Source organism: Oryzias latipes, chromosome 15 (genome assembly GCF_053564925.1).
Source record: "Oryzias latipes strain Hd-rR chromosome 15, Olatipes_Hd-rR_3.1".
In the NCBI taxonomy this organism is placed as follows: domain Eukaryota; kingdom Metazoa; phylum Chordata; class Actinopteri; order Beloniformes; family Adrianichthyidae; genus Oryzias; species Oryzias latipes.
Genome location: NC_136251.1, coordinates 6,207,739 through 6,227,444, shown reverse-complemented (window position 1 = coordinate 6,227,444; position 19,706 = coordinate 6,207,739). Strand labels below are relative to the sequence as shown.

Here is a 19,706-nt window from a genome sequence, read left to right as displayed (position 1 = left end):
ATTAATATCGTAAACATTTGAGGAGTTATGGTAGACTCTGGCGTTAAAGAGTTATTGAGAGTCAAAAAGCAAAAAGATAGGGTTCCGTCTTACTACCATCCTCCGGTGGTCATTTAAAGAACTGCAACATATAAAGCTTCCTGTTTTCCTTCCAGGACCGGTGTCTCATTCCAGTTTGTGTAAAAGCAACTGCAAAGCCTGTCAGAGAAAGATCATTATACAAACAGTAAAATATGGTAGTGAAAGAGTGGTGGTCTGGGGCTGCTTCAAGACCAGGAACACTTGCCATGATAAATGACGCACAAATACTTCTTTTAACTGAAAAGTCCTGAGGGAGAATTTTTAAGCATCTGTTAGCAACCTCAGGCTGAAGCACCGTTAGCTTCTACTGGAGGAAGATGATCCCAAAATGCACAGGCAGATTTTAAACGGCTGAAAAAAAAATCCAAACTTTGGAGTGCCCTCCTCAAAGCCCCAACCTGTATTAGATAAAGATGCTGTGTCCTGTTGCTCAAAATGCAGTAACTATACAAAAAATGTCCTTGTAGCTCAGTTTTACCACTTCTGCTTGGCTGAGTGGGGTAAACCTCTGCAGGGCTGTAGAAGATTCTTTTAAATTACAGTAAACGCTCAAATTGCAATTCTTGCTGCTCAACCATTTAATGTTTCAGGGACAACCACTTCATGCAGGTCATCCCAACTATTTTTGATACACGATAATCATGCAAACACAAAAGAATCCTGATAGAGGCTAAACGTTTTATGAATCTAATGGCAGAAAATGCTTAAAGGATGGTTGGAGGCAGTTATTGGGAACAAAGCTACAGCTTTTAGGTGTGGTTGTGCCTCATTCATTCATTTTCTATTCCGGGGTCACGGGGCTGTCGGAGCCTATCCCGGCCACTTGTGGGCGAAGGCAGGGGACAACCTGGACAGGTCGCCAGTCTGTCGCAGGGTAGAATGTCCACAATCACACACCCATGCACTCTCACACTCACACCTAGGGACAATTTAGAGTTGCCAATTAACCGATGAAGCATGTTTTTGGACGGTCGGAGGAAGCCGGAGAAAACCCACGCATACATGGGGGGAACATGCAAACTCCACAGAAAGGTTGATGTGAGGCAAGAGCGCTAATCACTGCGCCACCGTGCAGCCGTGGTTGTGCCTTAAAACCAAAATTAAAGTTTCTAAACATTTCAAGTCTTAAAGTCCATGAACCTTTTGTAGTGCTCACAGACAGTAAGAAAACTGGAGTTGCTCTTAGACTTTTTGAGCACAAATAGGTGGAATAAAAAAGCTCAGAACTGGTAAATAGTACCGGCCTTGTCACTTACTGCCATCTGCTGGCTCAATAGAAATTGACCATCGTCTCTCATCAGTTTTCCTGGTGATTCTTAACTTGAGAATTTCATTTTTTATGAGCAGGTAAACATAGTATTCTCTTTTGAGATGTTTGATGTGATGTTTCATGTGTCGGCTTTTGTTGGAGCGTGTTAAAACGGGCTCCTTCTGTGTTCGTCTGGATTGAGGATCACGCCTGCAGCAGACATTCTTTGTCTTTTTGTAGCTGCAATGAAAACCTCAGGCAGATCTGCCTGCTGCATCTGCATGTCAGAAACCCCCAAATCAAAAGAAATCCTCTTCTAAGTTCAAATCACAAACATTTTTTAAACTTCTGAATGCAAATATTAGACGGCAGTGAGTGAGATATTAGAAAGTTGACTCCATGTATTGACCCTATTTCTACATCGTGCACTGTCTGTTTTTTCAAATGTCGTAATCTCACGTGCCATTTTGAATCAAAATGTATTTAGCATTAAACTTATGACTGCTGGTCACATGGTGAGCAGGGCGCTTTGTTCTAAGCAGCAGTTGATCTTGTGCTATTCACAGGACGAACAGGTGAGCAAATCCATATTCTCCTCTGAGTGGTTAAAACTCTGCAGCTCCTTTGTTTGGTTTGTAAAGATGAGCTAGCTCCTGTGAGGCTCCGCAGCTTTTTTTTTCTTTTCTTTTTTTGTTGCTCTCCAAGAGCAGCCCTTCTGGCCTTCCTGCTTGCTCTCACTCACGCCATGCCTTTGATTTTCAGGAGCTGTGTTTAAACTGCTTCATGTGGCAGCTGGTTCAACCCCCTGTTGACTTTGCCCACATGCCCTCAGGCGCATACACTCACAAACGTACTCAGGCTCCCCTTTTCTGTGTTATTTTAACAGTGGGCTCTCACCCTACATGCTCACACAAACTCTTCCTTTGGACGCCATTTGTACAGACCAGTGCCAGGAGAAGGATTAGGGTTTTTTTATGATTTCTGACATCCTGTTTGATTCTCGTGGGACTTCCTGAGGACAGCCTCTCTACCTGCTCACCTCTAAACAAGGCATCACATTCTCCTGCCGCAGCCTTTAAGCTTGAACCTTGCAGTGTGACGCACTGTTTGCACTTTACTATCTCACACTATCTGCCATTTATTGAGATCTTCTGTTGTCAGTCATTACATGTTTAAACATGAAGTCCTAAGCTGCTCATCTCTTATTCAATCCTAATGTACACCTTTTTTTTTTTTTTTTGCTCCATCTCTCCACTCATCGTTTCCCCTCTACTTATTAGTTAATGAATTGCTGCTCTTGGGGGTGATGGAGGAGAAAAACAGGCTGGCTCCAGGCAGATAGCTGGCCAGCTGCTCAGGTTTCAAAAACATGGGTCTTGTTGCTGCAGCAGCCAATTTGTCCCAGCCGGCCTCCAACAAAGGACCACATCTGCTCATTAGATCTTAGCGCTGTATGGATAGGACGGACCGCAGCCTTTTGAATAGGTGCTGAGCTGTAGAACATTTGTTTCCAGTTGCTAATTTTACTAACTGTCACTACTGCCAGTTGTTACAGAGCAGAAACCTTTTCTCCTAAAATTTCACTTTAGCTTTATTTTTGACAGCTCTCCTGTTTTAAGGTTTTATTACGACACTCAAAAAAAAATCCCTTCAGGCAATAAGACGAGAAAGCAAAGAGGTTAAAAGATTAAACAACTTTATGTCAATGTAATTGTCATTCATTTGTCTATAATTGGGCAGGAAGGCAACACATTGAATTCTTATGTAGGCTTGGCTCAGGATCAACCATACACCTTAAAAAAGGAACATTTGAACAGATGTCTCAGAGGAAAAGAGCCGGTTCGTTCTACTTTTAAAAATAACAGGTATTCCTGCTTAGAACGAATGTGGCAGAATAGGAAATTGCCAGGTGTTTATTTTGTCTGGGTTAGTAGAAGATAAGGAGATCTTTAGGATGGCAGGGAGGAAGGCCAGATGATGCCTCCCAGCGGCTGCAGGACTGCTTTCAGAGGACAGATTTGGAGGTTTGAACACCAGGACCTGGAGGTGTTCACAGACAGTGTGCTGTGCTACATTCTGAACTGCATAGACACAGACACGGTGGACCAAAGGACCCCAACCAGAAGCCCTGGATGACTCAGGATGTCAACTAGCTTCTGAGGAGGAGAAACGCCGCCCACAAGTTTGGAAACAGACCTGTACTGCGCAGCCCGCACCAGCCTGAAGAAAGGCTTCAGAAAAGCCAAAGCAGGTGGAAGATTGAAAACCACCTTGACACCCATGACAGCCGACAGGTGTGGCAGGGACTCCAACACCTCACCAGCTACAGGACCAACGTCAGAACTGTGGAAGGTGACATTGCACCGGCAGAGGCCTTAAACCACTGTTTTGCCCGCTTCGATGTCATTACACCACAGACACCCCAGTTCCACCACACAGCCCATAGCAGCACCATCCTCGTCCTGGATAAGCATGAGGTAAGACGCACCCTGCGTGCAATCAATCCGAGGAAGCCTGCCGGTCCCGATGGTGTGCCGGGGCGAGTGCTAAGGGATTGTCAGAGCAGCTGACTGAAGTCTTCACAAAGATCTTCCATTAATCCTTGGCACAGTCAATAGTCCCACTCTGCCTGAAGTCCTCCACCAATGTTTCCCTGCCTTAGAAGCCTCGCATCTCTTGCTTCAATGAGTACAGACCAGTGACTCTCACTCCAACAGCCATGAAGTGCGTTGAAAAGCCAGTCCATAGTCACATAGCAGCATCCCTCCCACCTGGACTAGACCCACACCAGTTTGCTTACAGGGTAAAGTGATCCACAGAGGACGCCATAGCACCTGCTCTGGGTGCTGTTGTCTCCCATCTGGGGCAGTGTGGGAGCTCTGTGAAGATGCTCTTTGTGGATTACAGCTCGGCCTTCATCAACATCCTCCCACACAAGCTGGTGGCCAAATTGGAGGACAGAGACTGCCCCATTCAACCTGCCTGTGGATCAGGCAGGTTGAATGCCCACCCTGGAAACCCTCCACAGCTCCTGCTGCCTTAACAGAGCAGAGAACATCATCAGAGACGCCTCACACCTTGGGCACTTCCTGTTTAAATGTGTTGCCTTCAGACAAACGCTACTCACCAATCAGGAGTGAGCTTGTTAGAATTCCACACCCGTACCACTTAAAATTGGGCTCGGGGGAATCTGTCAAGCATTTTGACATGAAACCACATACTTGTTTTGAAGCATCTGATTGGTGTGTTTACGACTTGAATAACTTGACCTACAGAAAAAATATAAAAAATGAGAATTATCAAGAACATGTTGACAAGGTACCAGATCCAGAATGGTTCTTCTGACCAGCAGAATGACTAACAGCTGTCTATTTCTCTATAGAAGTCTATGGGGTTCTTGGAATCACATAGTACTTTCTGTGGGGGACATCAGGGGTTTCAGTCTAGTTCTCATAAACGGATCCAATAGAACAAGCCCAGAAACAAAAACCCGAAATCCAAACTCACCATTTTGGAGATAAAAGAAAGATCATTTTATTTGTCTTTTTCTCTGGGTGTCTGTGTTACCAGTAGTTGGTCTTCGCTTTGTGCTTAGGTTGTGATGTATTGAGGCAGTAGAGTAAAAAATCTTTATATTTCAGCTGCCATGCAGTCTAGCCCACTATCTGAGTTCTGTTTTTCGTTTGTAGATGCAAACCACGAGGCAGCAGCAGAGGCCACTGAGAACATGGCGGACGCAGTCACACATGCTCGGTTCGTGGGAACCGATCCTGCCAGCGACGAGGTTGTCCTCATGAAAATTCTGCAGGTAACCAGTACTTAATAACTGCAGCCGCCGGCCTGCTGTTGGACCTGATGCTGCCTTAATAAGATGCTTTCTCTGTTAACAAAGAAATTGCTAACATACCATAGCCTTGTACTCTGTAAAATAAGTCATTGACTCAATGATACAACATGATAGATATTTGCAGAGTGACTCGCAGCTTTCTTTATTCTACCTTCAGTCTGCTTATGCATTGTCTCACGAGAACAGCTCAGGAGGCTACTTTTACAAATGTGTGTTTACGAATTTTCAGAGGAAATTATCTGAAAGCGTGTCTAGGATTTGGGACTCGTTTTGATGCTGCAGATTCCCCCCCCCACTGTTTTTAGAAATGCCTGGCAGATAAATCTCAATCTGGATGTGTTGTCCTGCTTCAGGTGCTGAGGACGCTGCTGTTGACACCAGTTGGAGCCCACCTGACCAACGAGTCCGTCTGTGAAATTATGCAGTCCTGCTTTAGAATCTGCTTCGAGATGCGTCTGAGTGGTGAGAAACATGAATCAGCTTTGTTTTGTGCAATTAAATCATGAGATCAGGAATTCTGTGGATGCACACAACACAACAACTGATGCTGTTCTTTAAAGTCCCATAGTTGTCAAAATGTGAGTTCTAGGAAACCTTTCTCCTCATTTGTCCCATTCTCTGTGGGAGTTGTGAGCTGCAGTCTCAGCTGGCTTCAGGCAACATTTAGTGAATTAAACCTCTAAGATACTCATCTGGGAATTTGGAATCATAGGACTGGAGGAAGGCATATTTGTAGGCAAAAAAAAGGCCTTAATATAAGTCTTAGAGTAGGAACTTTGAATGCAGGGACTTTGAATGTTGGCAGTGGAGGAGAACAGCATCAGGAATCAAGGGAGACGATCGAGGTCTACAAACAGGTCCATACCTCAAAGAAATGGAATGGCTCGGCTGTTTGAAAGGGCGTGCGAAGCGGGGCTGGGCCTCAACGCACGAGTTTTGAACACGGAAGTGCACACATACGCTCCTTTACATAGACGTTTAATTAGAAGCGGTCGCTTGAACACAAGTTTCCGTGTGAACAGAGCATGAGGGTGGGATTAGCTGGAAAGCGTGATCTGCTGTGGGAAGACGACAAGATCTGGAACCAATGAAAAAACCAATACATGCTCTTCAGACTTTTTTTGAGCATTTTTCTTTCCTTATTTTGGACACCAAATCATTTTACATTACTTGCTGTTAAAAGGTCTGTGGACTTCAATAATGTCACAATAACTAGCTACATTCCTGAGGGAAAGTTACATAGAAACACAAATTCTATTGTTGTGCAACACTTTTAATTCTGTTACATTCCTTCTTGAAAAACTCTTACCTGAAAAGTGATGATGAGTGGTGATTATAGCACAAATGATGCTTTGTGCATTTTTTACCCATACTCTCTGTTTGCAGAGCTTCTCAGAAAATCAGCTGAACACACGCTGGTTGACATGGTACAGCTGCTGTTTTCCAGGTGAGTTTTGCATTAGTGAAGGCTGGGGTGTCCCTACAGCTTTTTGGGAGATTAGTCAGACATCCATTTTATTTTATCTAATGTGATGCTGTTTCAAGGTCCAAAAAAAAAAAAAAATTGCATTAGGGAATATAAAAAAAAAGCAGAGCAAAAAGTACAGAATTTAAATGCTCCCCATCCAAAAACTGATTTATTTTTAACTTTCGTGCACACCTTTAAATTCAAAGGCTTTTTGGTGTTTGACTTTGCATGATTCACTTTAGTAAAACTAAACACATTTATTGTCAAACTCATAGATTCTGGAACTTTAAGCAGTTTTTCTACCACTGTGACATTTTTTTGCCTTAAACGTTACACTTCAGTTTTATCCTTGATGATCTAAAACAAAATGTAAAGCACATGCTCAAAGCTGCAATCTACGGCCATGCTCTATTTTTTTCTTTTTCTCAGCACACTCCCACACCTCTTAATTATAGTCGGAAGGGTCTTTCCTTCATTATTTCCCACAAAGCTCATGAATTTCATTATGCTGTCTGCACCGGGTCAGTGGGCCATTTTTTCACCAAAGCCATAACATGATTTTTCATATGGCATTTAGCATAAAGGCTAAAGATAAACACACAGACAGTCCGCACCATCCATTGCTCGTCCATCAGGGTGCCAGTCACATTCAGTCAGGGATGAAGGAGATGAGCTGATTGAGCTGCTCACAGTGTGATCTGCATATAGATGAAGATGTTCCCTGTTTCAACAGTGGAGCCACAGCCCCCACTAATGCAGACGGGCTCATCTGCATATATGCAGACATTCAGAATTGCTAGGAAGATCAGTCTCAGAAATGTGTGGTGGAAAAGTGGCTGCTATAAAAGAGGTTTGGTTATTCCGATCCCCAACCTCTTATTTCTCCACCCAACGGTTAGGTCCAGGATTTGTCACCAAGTGGCTTCAGTCCCTCTGGTGGACTTCAGTGTTGGCTTTTGCCAAGCTTGTCGGTATGCACTGACACTCCTCCAAGCATCCTGGGCCTGTTTTTTATTTACTGGCAGAACTCTAGTAGCACCTTGTTATCATGTCCGCTCACAAGATTCAACTGTGGGGCATAAAAGACGAATGACACGCTCGTAAACTGAGGCACGGGTTGGAAATGCACCGTGGATTATTAACTCAGCCATCGCATACTCTACCCTCTCACGCAGGGGTCCCGCGTCTCATTTTGTCCAGCCCCCCCCCCCCCCCCCCCCCCCCCCACCACTCGCTCACAGATGCTTGATAATAGAGATGTGAAGATGCTGCCTGCACCATCACCCACTGAAGGGGGGAATAATGAGCAGCAGCTCCGTTCAGCGCCTCAGATTGCCTGCTCAAAGTATTAAGCATGTTAATCTGTTGGGCCCACAGATCATCCAATAATCATGCTTGCAAGACAACACTCTGTTAACACAGAGATGAAGTTGGGAGGGGGTGAAGGGTGCTTTTTGTAATTTATCTGTGTGTGAGTGTCTGACATCTCATTTTGCAGCTAAGCTGTAGAGTCCACAGAAAGCGAGCTGCACACATCTCCTGTGATGACTGAGAACATCGTCCAGCCCGACCAAACACCAGCAGAGCTTATTGGCCGCTGGGATTGAACCTGCAGAGCCTTCCACCATGACTCTGGCTCTTAAGCTGCTATGAAAACATTTACCGCTCCTCGTTGGTGTTCAAGTCATTCGGTTGGAATTGAAGTGGCAAACTCAAAGATCCTTTTCTGCAGTAGTGCTCTTGAGCTTACCCACTCTGATGGAATTAGTCAAGTGTTTGAGAATTCTCACGAATCAAGTATTCAGGGATACTGGTCACTTTGAGCCATTTGTTTATAAATGTGTGGCCTGATAAAAAGTATCGTGAACGAAGTGCAAACCAGATGATCAGAGAGATAATTCAGCAAAATATTGCATATGTCCCATAGCACCCTATTAGAGAACTTAAGAGACCCAATAGATTACAGCATTTCATATCAACAGTTAGGTTTGTGACGATTAGATGTCATAATTATGTCCTGCAGCAGTTCTGGACTGCAAGGACTGGATCGTTTGCACAATTCTTTCTGACTGCTTGTTTGAGTGAAAATTTCACCCTCGACACCAACTCAAAAATTCAAATTTGCACGCCTAGTACCCAGTGAAAATGAATTTTAGGCATCGTGTCTGGAACATCTCAGGGATTTTTAAAAATGATCATGGGTGGCCATTATGTGGCACAGTATGAAATTTGGTGATTTTCACATTTTTCCACAACGTGGAAAACTTGTCCCCCGTCATGTAATACACATGCAGCCAGGTTGAGTCTACAAACACATATTTCATTGACCTTTGACCTTGGAAAGAGGCTGAAATTTTTACTTAAAAAGAAAACACGGCATCTTTATTACCTGCTACAAATTTAAAACCTCAAGCATCATTGGGGAGCTACTTGGGAAAGAAAATGTTACTTTTATAAGTTATAGGTTTCGAACGGCGTGACAAGCTCACATAAGTGGCCTCTCTGAGTTTCTTCATTCATTTTATTCCAGAATATTGTAAAAAAGTAATACATGAATTGTTGGCTCAAGCTGGATGAAATGATACAACATTTGTACATATTAGGCATTTGGGTGTGGTTAACAAAAAACCCTCCAATAACCAAGGAATCCAAAAGTTTATTTGTGACCATTCCTCCAGAAATTACATAGACCCTCGTGACCTCCAGGTGACCCAAACAGAAAACGGTTGCTATGGAGATAAAACCAAAAGAAATGCTGCCATTTAGAAAAAGAGTGTGCTTTATTTTTTCATGACTTTGTTTGGTCCTGCTCTGTAGAGGTAGAGAGCAAAGGGCCTGAAGAAGCCAGTGAGGGCAGGTCAAAGGGCGCCGGGTGGTGCCTGCGGCCCATAACACGCAACTCGCAGCTTTAATGTTTGGCTGTAATCGTAGTTTAATTTCAAACACTGGCAAATCTAACTAATTTACATCTAACTGACCGTCATCAGAAACATATTTAGAACTGATGAAGTCACCTGAACTTTAATTACTGCTGTTAGGCCTAAAAACCTCCTCATATTCACTGACAGATTCTTATTTTTCTTGTGCTTTACCACTGCTGCATATCAGGGATTCCTGATTTGCTATTGTCACATTATTCCTTTTGTCCCTTCCAGGCTGCCTCAGTTCAAAGAAGAGGCTAAGAGTTATGTGGGTGCCAACATGAAAAAGGTAACAGAACTGAGATGTGTGTTTGAGCTGCCTGCAGAAACCTCCCTGTGGTGTTTGCATCACCATGGCTTGCCTGTGTCAGGGTTCAGTTTTTTGTGTCATGTAACTTAGCTTAACTAATGCAAAGAACACAACTACATGTTTTTGTTTATGTTCTTGTTCTTGCATGTCACCAGTTTACGCTGCATATCATGGCCATGGTTTTCTAGTTTGCATCACTTTTTTAGAAGCATATGTTGTTTTTAACAGTCCTCCACTAACACTGGGGAGGGGGACCTTCTCTTTAGTCAAACATACGTTTAAGTTATAGATGTGAAGTTTAAGTTTCATGAAGACTAAAGTTTCAACAGAAACATCAACCTGCAGCACGATTCAATGCTTCAACAAGTTTAAATTACAATACAAATCTTAATGTATTATTTTTGTGACAAAAAATACCTTTTATGTTCATAATTTCCTAAAAATGAAATAACCTTTTTTTTTTAAATCTGCAGTAATCTTTAACGCTTTAAAATTAGCTTAACCTCACCAAACATCTAAGAGGATAGTGGAGGGAAAAGGAGAATCTACATGATATTTTACGTTTTATTTCAAAAACACTCACTCTATTTTAAAATCTTTATTATACGTCATTTATCATTTTTTGGATTCTTGTCTTGTCCAAACATGATGAAAATCAAAAAACCAAGCTGAATAATTGTTTTCAATGATGAATATTTAGTGGAATTGAAAGCATATGAGTTAAAGTGAAATAAAAAAATTTACATGTTATTGAAGAGATAAAGCCAGAGCAGGATATTGTGAAAAAAGAAATCAGCAATTTTAATTTCTTTATGGCACTTTTTTCTGATTCTGTGTTGCTTTATTTTAAGTTTTGTCCAAGTAATGTTTGGGATCATTTACACAAAACCTTTAAGTTGTTGTTGTTGTTTTTGTATGTATTTGTTCATATGGGACCCTAGTTTACTTCTTTTTGTCAGCTGCTATTTATGTTCATTTTATCTATTGGTCAGTTTTGAGAGCAATCTGCAGCAACAGTTGTGTTAAAGACGTAAACCAGAAGCTTTGTGAATCTTTGAAGAACTGCTGAGCCCCCCCCCCCTGCTCTGTTTCTTCAGTCTAAACCAGAAACATTCTATGTATTTCAAATTTCTGTTACACTTCCTTAAGCTCTTATTTGCTTTCTGCACGTCCCCCCCCCCCCCCCATTTTGTAGTCATTGGTTGGGGCTGTTTTGTGTGTTGAGCCTGCAGCAGCTGCATCAAGTCCTTCTACCTGTGAGGGGTTTGAAACTTGCTGCCCTCCTTTCCTGCATGGACCTTTTGATTCAAGTGTTTTATGTGTTGATCCCACCTCTGATCAGTTTTCCATCACTAATCATGGGCACCTGCCCCCTCCCCTTTTCTTCTGAGGCTTACAATATCTTGTGGAAAAACAAACGTGTACAGGTAAGGAAGATGACTTTTAGTTCAGTGTATAGACTGGAGGGCTTCTTCCTTTTGGCCTTTCCCCTGTCAATACAACCCAAAATGAATAATAAAAGTGATAACAACTATTATTATTGCCAAAGAAAGCACAGGGAGCTTCCAAACATGCCACTGCTTGTGCAGAGATGCATTGTTGTTTACACTCAATGTGAACAAATACATTTATCAAAATAGATTCGGCAAAGACAAACATGCCACTGGAAACAACAGCTGTAGAGCAAGAAGAGTGAAAAACCAACACAAGATAAGTAAATGCTAGCATTAAAAAAAACACATCGTAGAAATCCCTGGTCTGACTCTCATCAAGTTATTAGGCATGAAAGCTAAACCCACATTGTGCAAGAAACCTGTTTACTGCTTTGGATAAAAGCTTTTGACAAATGACTCCATGTAGAAATCTAACAGAGACAGCATTAAAATACAGATAACACACTTTTAAGGCTAAATATTAAAAAGCATATGTTTGCAACACAATCAGTTGTACTTTTTATACATATTTTTCAAAGTTTTTTTCTTTGTGATTTTATTCTTTTTTATTCCTGTCTTTATATTTTGATTTTTTTTCTTATCCAAGTTTCTCGTTCTCCCTTTTTTTTCTGGTCTAAATTTTAGTTCACTTTTCTCTGCCACCATGTTTGTTGTATTTTTATGCTTGGTTCTTTTTTCTTAGCCTTATTTCTATTTTTTTGTACTCGTGTCAGTGTGTCTTCTATTTTCCCCACGGTTTTATTGAGCACTAGATTTAGCATTTGTGTCTGCATGACAAACTTTAAAAAATGCTGCATGAACTAAATAACAGTATAACTTAATTTTAAAGAGCTGTTGTTCTTTGTAATAATTTTGATGGTCTTATTTATTTTCAAATAAACATAACTTTTGCTTTTTTTGGGCTTCTTCCTCTGCATGACTCCCCCTTTCCCATTTATCTCTCAGTGAAAAGCAGCTACTGACTGGCCTCTAAGTTGGTGGTTTTTGCTGATGATATTCAGAATTCCGGTTGTTTTTTGACCAACTTAAGGGGATTACTTAGGTTCTTAAGGTAAAGTAATCATGACTGTCGTAGTTCATTTTCCTTCTCAATAACAGTAAGGAAAGAAGGAAAGCCTTGCGTCTTCCTTTGATGTTTCTTAGTTATCAAATGATCTTTGTTTTTCTCCAGTTGAAAATGCGTCCCGGTGGAATGAGCGAGTCTTCCAAATGGAAGAAGCAAAAACGCTCGCCAAGGCCGCCTCGCCACATGGTACGAAGTGCCTCAGGTGGGATGGACCACAGTCAACCCAGCACCCTCAGCAACAATCTCACTGGTAAGAGAATTCAGCTGCAGAAATGGACTGGAACTGCCAGGAGCCTTTTGCAAATGACAAACTTTTACCTTAGTCATCTTCCCCAAATCCAAAAGACTACAAACCAAATGAAGATTGTTTACCTGTTGACACAGAAAGGTTTAGCCTTCAAAATCTGTGGTGGAACATTTACCTTATCACGATTCCTACAGGTGGTGTTCCGTTCATCGACCAAGGCTCCGCCGGCCCTGGACTCCAGGCCTCAGACAGCGCCTGCTCTTCTATATCCAGCCCAACAGACAGTGGTCTGGATGCCTGTTCCAAAGCCACATCTAGAGATGACCTTTCTGACCTGGACCAATGTAGTTCTTCCCCAAACACCCCCTGTTCTGCTGCTGTACCCCCTGGATCTGAGTCGGGCTCACTCGATGCACCGGTACAGATTTGTGAAAGCCCAGTCTGTTTGGTGACATGGTGGATTTTTGGTGGGAATGTCTACATATGTTTTCTGTTTTTTGCTGTCTCAGCTTGAGGGAAAGCTGTCCGAACCAGCTCCATCAGCCTCAGTGGAGTCCATTCCAGAAGTCCTTGAGGACAAAGAGTCTGACAACACCTCTGTGCACGACATGGACTACGTCAACCCCCGTGGAGTCCGTTTTACGCAGTCCACCCAACGAGATGGTAGGGGTTCAGGAAGTCCTTGACTACATTTTTTCTAACCACTGCCTTGTTTCTGCTGTTTTCTAACACTTTTCCTGACCCTGTTTGAAGGTGTATCCCTCATTCCTTATGGGTTGCCATGTCTAAGGGAAGTGTTCCGCTTTCTGATCTCCTTGACCAACCCTCATGATCGACACAACACCGATGCCATGATGCACATGGGCCTCCAGCTGCTGACTGTGGCACTTGAGTCAGCAAACATAGCTAACTACCAATCTTTGCTCGTCTTGGTGAAAGAAGAGCTATCCAGACACCTATTTCAGGTAAACAAACTTGCTGCGCGGTGTTCGCTCTGTCCTTTCCAGTAAAAGAAGGAAACTGTAAAATGCAAAGTGTACATTTGGCTTTGTCATAACACGTTGTTGTTGACTGGCCTCAAATGGGACCCAAAACCTATGACTGGCGTAAAATATTAGCATGAAAGTGAACCTTTAAAAGTGACTTTTCTTGGGATATTGAGAGTTGCACAAACCAAATGTTGATGGTTTGGTCGTGGTTGGGTCAATAAATGAGTTGTTGACTGGTCAATAACTGATTGACACTGACAACCCTTGAGCAGAGGATTGAAGAAAAAGAAAACATGCAAGTGACTCCAGAGTATAAGTCGCACTTAGGCTGAAAAGTGTGATGCTGTTAAACAAATCCACCAAGTTTGGTGTAGTGCTGTGTTCACATGAAACATAGTTCACACATCAACCTCACACCTGCTGCCACTTTTAACGTACGTCAAATCGTGGCTCAGTGCTTGTCTAAAATTCTGTCCTAAACTACACACTCCTGTCGCGTGTAGTAAAAGCTACCGTCAAGTGTTTAGCCGGATCGCTACATGAAAGCATTGACTGTATGTCATGGAAGAGACGGATGATGTTGGGAGATCAGTTTTATTTATTTGAAAAAGCTCCACAAAAACATCTGTAACCGTGTCTCCATGTCTTGATTCATTAAAATCATTCAGAGATTCTCCCACTATCTACCGCAGGAGCTGCGTCTGAATGACGCCGTTTCCAGCGGTACCGTGGTCTCTCTGTGACCCAGTTTGATGACTTGATGTCCTGCAATAGTTTGAAAAGGAAAAAAATAGCATGGAGTTCAGGAGAAGAACGTCAGATTCTCCTCCATATTTGTTTTGGACGGTGCTTCTTTTTCTTTTTCTACGTTGCTGGCCGTAGCAAATAGCGATGCCCAAACCTGTAGTGCCCTCTTGCAGTTGTTAGTGGAAAACAACAGCTAAAGAGCTACCAGCTGTTTTGGGGAAAATAATGAATATATATTGACTATATGGGATTTTTTTTAAAATCACCCATAAGTATAAGTCGCACCCTTGCAAAAAAACACAATTTATACTCAACAAAATGAGCAATGTTGCTCCGATGTATTTTTTTTAAGCTATTGACAGCTGACCGTAACATTTCTGATGGCTTTCTTTTTATGTCAATTGATGTTTTAGTTGCTGAGTGTGGAGCGCATGAACCTCTATGCTGCTTCCATACGAGTTTGCTTCCTGCTCTTCGAAAGCATGAGAGTCCACCTGAAGTTTCAGCTGGAGGTAACAACTACATTCAATGTTTTTCACGTCAATCACGTCACTGTCAGAATGGCATCTTCCAAGGATAGATTTGAAATTCTACACCTGTGTTCTTGCAGATGTATCTGAAGAAATTGATGGACATCATCACATCGGAGAACATCAAGATGCCCTATGAGATGAAGGAGATGGCTCTGGAGGCGCTGGTCCAGCTGTGGAGAATCCCCAGCTTCGTCACCGAGCTGTACATCAACTACGACTGCGACTTCTACTGCTCCAATCTCTTTGAAGACCTCACCAAGCTGCTGTCCAAGGTAACCTTCTTAATTCTATTTAATACTTGACTATGCTGAGTGAAAGGTAGTTATAGTTTCTATTCTTTTGAAACCATTAAAAATAAACAGACTTTCAGTGCACATGGCACTGAAAGCATTTAAAATATTTTAATAATCTCCATTAACTGATGTGTTTTTCTTGCCAACATTTTATTCTTAAGAAAATCAATTTTCGTAGGTGAAAAATGTCTCAATGAATACAAATAAAAATAGCTTCTCAGTCATGTTACATGCAAAATCTTTAACATTCAATTTCTTTAAATTCAATAAGTAACTGCCCAGTAATTTTGATTTATATTTTAAAACACGGGATCCTATAAAGGTGTTGGACTTTGAATTCAAACAGTCTTGGTTGTTCGTCTTTCTAACAGTGCATGCAGAGCTGGCCCTTATTTAAAGTCCCACTCCGATCCTCTTTTTATTTATGCTAAAAGCGTTCTCAGTGGTCTTTTAAGTTTCTGCATAGCGGCAGGACTTTTAGGTGGGACCATTGGTAAGGAGCAACCCCTACCCCACTTCCTGTTAACCATAACCGAAAGCTCTCTGTTTACACCCCCAACCATACAACATTAGAGGTGCAACAAAATGGGGGTCAGAATCAGAGCTATTCATCTGTACAGTGTAGATCCAGATTCCAGCTCAGAAGAGGAAAACTAAGACATACATGGATCTATTTTTCTGACAGTGGATGATCAGAATGGAGCGGAGCAGGGAGCTTATGGCCCACCCAGTGTATTTCCTTTATCACAAATGTAATCTTTTTTAATGATTTTTTTATTCATCTGCTTCTGATTTACAACGATTTCATAAAAAAGAAACCTCAGATATTCAACTTAAAGCTTAATTTTCTTTATTTATGTCCACCATCATCATAAAATGCCACAAGAACAAGTTAAAAACACCAAAAAACAGTTAAGATAAATACGATAGAAAAAACTACACTATGAGGAAAATTACATTATCAGCTCCTGCGTTCTAAAGAAAATTTCAATGAAGCTGTTGAAACTGAGTAGTCTGATGTTACTCAGTTGAAATAGAACTGAATGTGGGATTTCAGATGACAAAATTGTTTTTTATTTTTCTATGACGTTATGCTGATGTATGCAGTTCAAGCACTAATCCTGTATCGTTGAACAAAACCACAGTACAGTGATCTCTTGCTGTAACGCGGTTTACTTTTCACAGTTTCGCTACTTCATGGATTTGCATGGTGCATTGTGTTCTGCATTCTGATTGGCTAAAAAGTCACTCCGTTTCTTCTCTACCTGTGCGTCAATAACGTTGCAGTTTAATATGTCCACGTACGTAAATCAGTTTGCCAAATTTACATTATGTACGTGCAAATTCTCTTGCAATTTCGAGTTTCTCTAAAACCCATAGAAAAAAGAGCAACAACAACTGCCTCTCACTGTGTTCTTCTCCCGAACAAACACAGCTGCACCGCGGGCTTCAGAAGAAGAAAACACTGCAGAGTGGAGTCAGGATGCAGCGGCTCAGTCTGAAGAGCAGTGAAATACACCTGAGTCACTATTTGTCCGACTGTACTTTGTATTTTTTTCATAATCATTTTAAATTTTCTCCCGTTTAATCCAATTACTCGGGTTGCGGTGGGCGGGGCTAACCTCCACGATTTGAAGCCTTCTGTTCACATTGAGGATTCAAATTATTATTTGACAGTAAAGTACAGAAGTTATTTGTTGAAAAAAATGTTTCTAAAGTACTTTTATTTGTGAAACAAATGCTTGACCCGGTAAAATGGTTTCTTTCTTTTCAATGTATAATAGAAGATTTAATTGTATAATATTTGTTAAAAAAATAGAGGTTTCTACTTCACGGATTTTGCCTATCACGGGTTCTTTTTATCCTCAGAATACTGTTTATTCTGAGGATCCACGTCACTACACTGCTACGGTTTTGTCCCTCTGAGGTTCAATATAATGTAGTTTTATTCTTTTATTATGCAGTGACAATTGTCACTGTATAAGATCATTTTAATGTATCCAACAGTATAATTTTTAACGTTTTATTTTATTTCTGAAGAATGCTTTCCCGGTGTCGGGGCAGCTGTACACCACCCACCTACTGTCACTGGAGGCCCTGCTGACGGTCATCGATAGCATCGAAGCCCACTGCCAAGCCAAGGTCCCCGACACTGTGGCTCAGCAAGACCAGTCGGACACTCTGTTGGCTGAAGGTGACGCTTCCAGCATAAATGGTACAGACTCTGCCTCTGGTATGCAAATGAATTGGTTTTGTTCTCCTTTGTTGACTTTTCTTATTTGTTTTTTTTTTTTGTGGATCCCTAGTAAACAAATGATGCTCCTTCTCATTTGTCTTTAGAACTTAGTCAACTTGGCAACACTAGTTTAAATCATCCACAAGCGGACAGTTCACCAGGATGTCCTCCCACCAGTGGACATTTGATGGCGGAGAAGATGAGATTAGGTCGACAGGACCAAGGAACTGCTGAAGCTGGTGAGATTTCAGAAATGCAGCCAGCCGCCTGGTTCCTGAGGACAGCCTCCCGCAATGAAAAGTTAACAGAAATAACATTCCTATGGTGACTGGAAAGGTACACCTTGAACAAGTCACTATTCCATCTTAGAGCCGCATACATGGACAGAAAGCCATAGACAGCTAGTCACTCCTTCAAGGGAATTTTGAGATGCAGTCCTCCCTATGCAAAGTCCTTTGGTCCAGGGCTCGACATAGCCATTTGTCCGCTGGCCCGGTCCTGTTTTTCGAGCAGTACGGACCACAAGACTTTACTTTTCACTTGTCCGCTCGGGCCACTAAAATATTTAACGGTTTATATATTCTTCACCTTTTCAATAAAGTAAATTTTGCGAAAACGTGTAGATTTACCTCGTCTTCATAATTTAGTTTTTCTGCTAGTCCTGTGTTCAGACTTCAAGGGTTTCTATGGGAAACCTTTGATCACTTCACCTTCTCTCCCGCCTGCGCGCTCGGCTTTCACTGCCGAGCACCACGCGGCACGCGCTCACTACTTTTTTTTTCAAACTTTATTGAATGTAACAATTCAATACAAAACAATGTTAAACAGCAACAACGAAGGCACAAGCCAGTGGGTTATTATTACATTTGATTATAAATCCGACACCGTCACTGAAGAGAGACTGAAGCATGTCAGAGATGTGGAAGACATGGCAGGAATAGATAGGAATATGTTAGATGGAGTAATGGGTGGAATTAGTAGTATGGACAGCAAGATATTTAATGAATGCATTGAAGATGAAACTGTATCCACTAAGCTTTAAGATGAATGTCAAAGAATCAAAGGCAACTCCAAATACCTGAATCTCAGACTCAAATGCAGTAGAATGTTAAACTACTTAATTTTGTTTTTCTTTACAACACTGTAAGCAGTAAGCAGTAAGTATTTCTAGTTAGCTGAATGATCTCAGTTAGACCTGCACAATATGAGGAAAACTCGCGATATGCGATATCAGAGATTAAAATTGCGATAACGATATAATTTGCGGTATATAAACAAACAGCAAAATAACCAAATAACCATTCCCAGTTTAAAAATTATACTCCAAATGACCCACGTTGACATAGGTTACAAACATCTAACATAACAGGGCTCCATCTGATTGGTCAACAATGTGAAGGCGTCCATCCGATTGGTCAAATGCATTAAGGGATTTATTTGATTCGTTAAATGGTTCAAGCTGCCATTAGATTGTTTTAACACATTTAAGGTTTATGATTTATTGCGATATTTGCCGTTAGAAGCACCATGAAAACTTCTGAACTAGTGTTACCTACTACACTGCAGTGCTCTCTTCAAAACATCTGAAACAGACTAGAGCAGATTTAAGTTTGATATGCTCTATTTTCAGTCATTGAAAAGTGTAGAAATAAGTGATGTCACCAGAATGCACCAAATTGCACCATATTAAAAGTTTCCGGGGGGGCATGCCCCCGGACCCCCCTAAAGTTGCAAGCACCTGCGGAGCGGCGGGTCCCGCTATGCGCGGTGTCGGGCCAGTAACTTTCAGGCAGGGCCAGTAAGTTTCAAAAACTACTGGCCCTGTGGGCCGGTGCAAATTTCTGGGCTATGTCAACCCCTGTGGTCTGTGGGAAGATGTCTCAGTGCCAGAGGAAACCAACAACATAGTAGTGATGATAGTAATTCTGGTAGAAACATATTTAGATGTATTTGTTTTCTATGTGAAGAAATGAGAAATAAACCAATTTTCATCATAAAGTTCATTTGCATTAATATTATTAAATGAATTCAAACAATGTTAGGCCGATTGGTTGGCCCTCAAACCAATTGCAGTCTTTTTTGCAGAAGGCTTAGACACCCCTAGTCTAGATCATCAACAAGCTTACAGCTGTCTCATGGTTCCTTTACTCTCTGATAGAGAGCTAAGTTAATGACAGTTTAGTCTTTAGACACTGCAGTCACTGACTCTCCTGTTGTGATCATGTTGGCTGTCTGCTTGGATCCAAATCAGTTTACAACCTTTGT

The 19,706-nt window shown here is 41.6% G+C and overlaps 1 protein-coding gene across 6 annotated transcripts in view; it reads left to right on the top strand.

Annotated features, from left to right (window-relative positions):
* The window catches only part of gbf1 (golgi brefeldin A resistant guanine nucleotide exchange factor 1), an 80,465-nt gene that overhangs the window by 38,101 nt on the left and 22,658 nt on the right, over positions 1–19,706 (top strand). For 2 of the 6 annotated variants that reach the window (XM_020709283.3, XM_020709282.3), the window contains exons 5-17: positions 5,020–5,138; positions 5,531–5,639; positions 6,564–6,624; positions 9,801–9,855; positions 11,268–11,303; positions 12,502–12,646; positions 12,838–13,061; positions 13,153–13,306; positions 13,397–13,608; positions 14,793–14,891; positions 14,990–15,184; positions 17,246–17,438; positions 17,546–17,680. In XM_020709283.3, coding sequence (XP_020564942.1) covers positions 5,020–5,138; positions 5,531–5,639; positions 6,564–6,624; positions 9,801–9,855; positions 11,268–11,303; positions 12,502–12,646; positions 12,838–13,061; positions 13,153–13,306; positions 13,397–13,608; positions 14,793–14,891; positions 14,990–15,184; positions 17,246–17,438; positions 17,546–17,680 — 1,737 coding nt within the window. The remainder of the gene's footprint in view (positions 1–5,019; positions 5,139–5,530; positions 5,640–6,563; positions 6,625–9,800; positions 9,856–11,267; positions 11,304–12,501; positions 12,647–12,837; positions 13,062–13,152; positions 13,307–13,396; positions 13,609–14,792; positions 14,892–14,989; positions 15,185–17,245; positions 17,439–17,545; positions 17,681–19,706) is intronic. The other 4 variants (XM_078932287.1, XM_078932286.1, XM_020709284.3 and 1 more) reach the window with 3 other exon arrangements.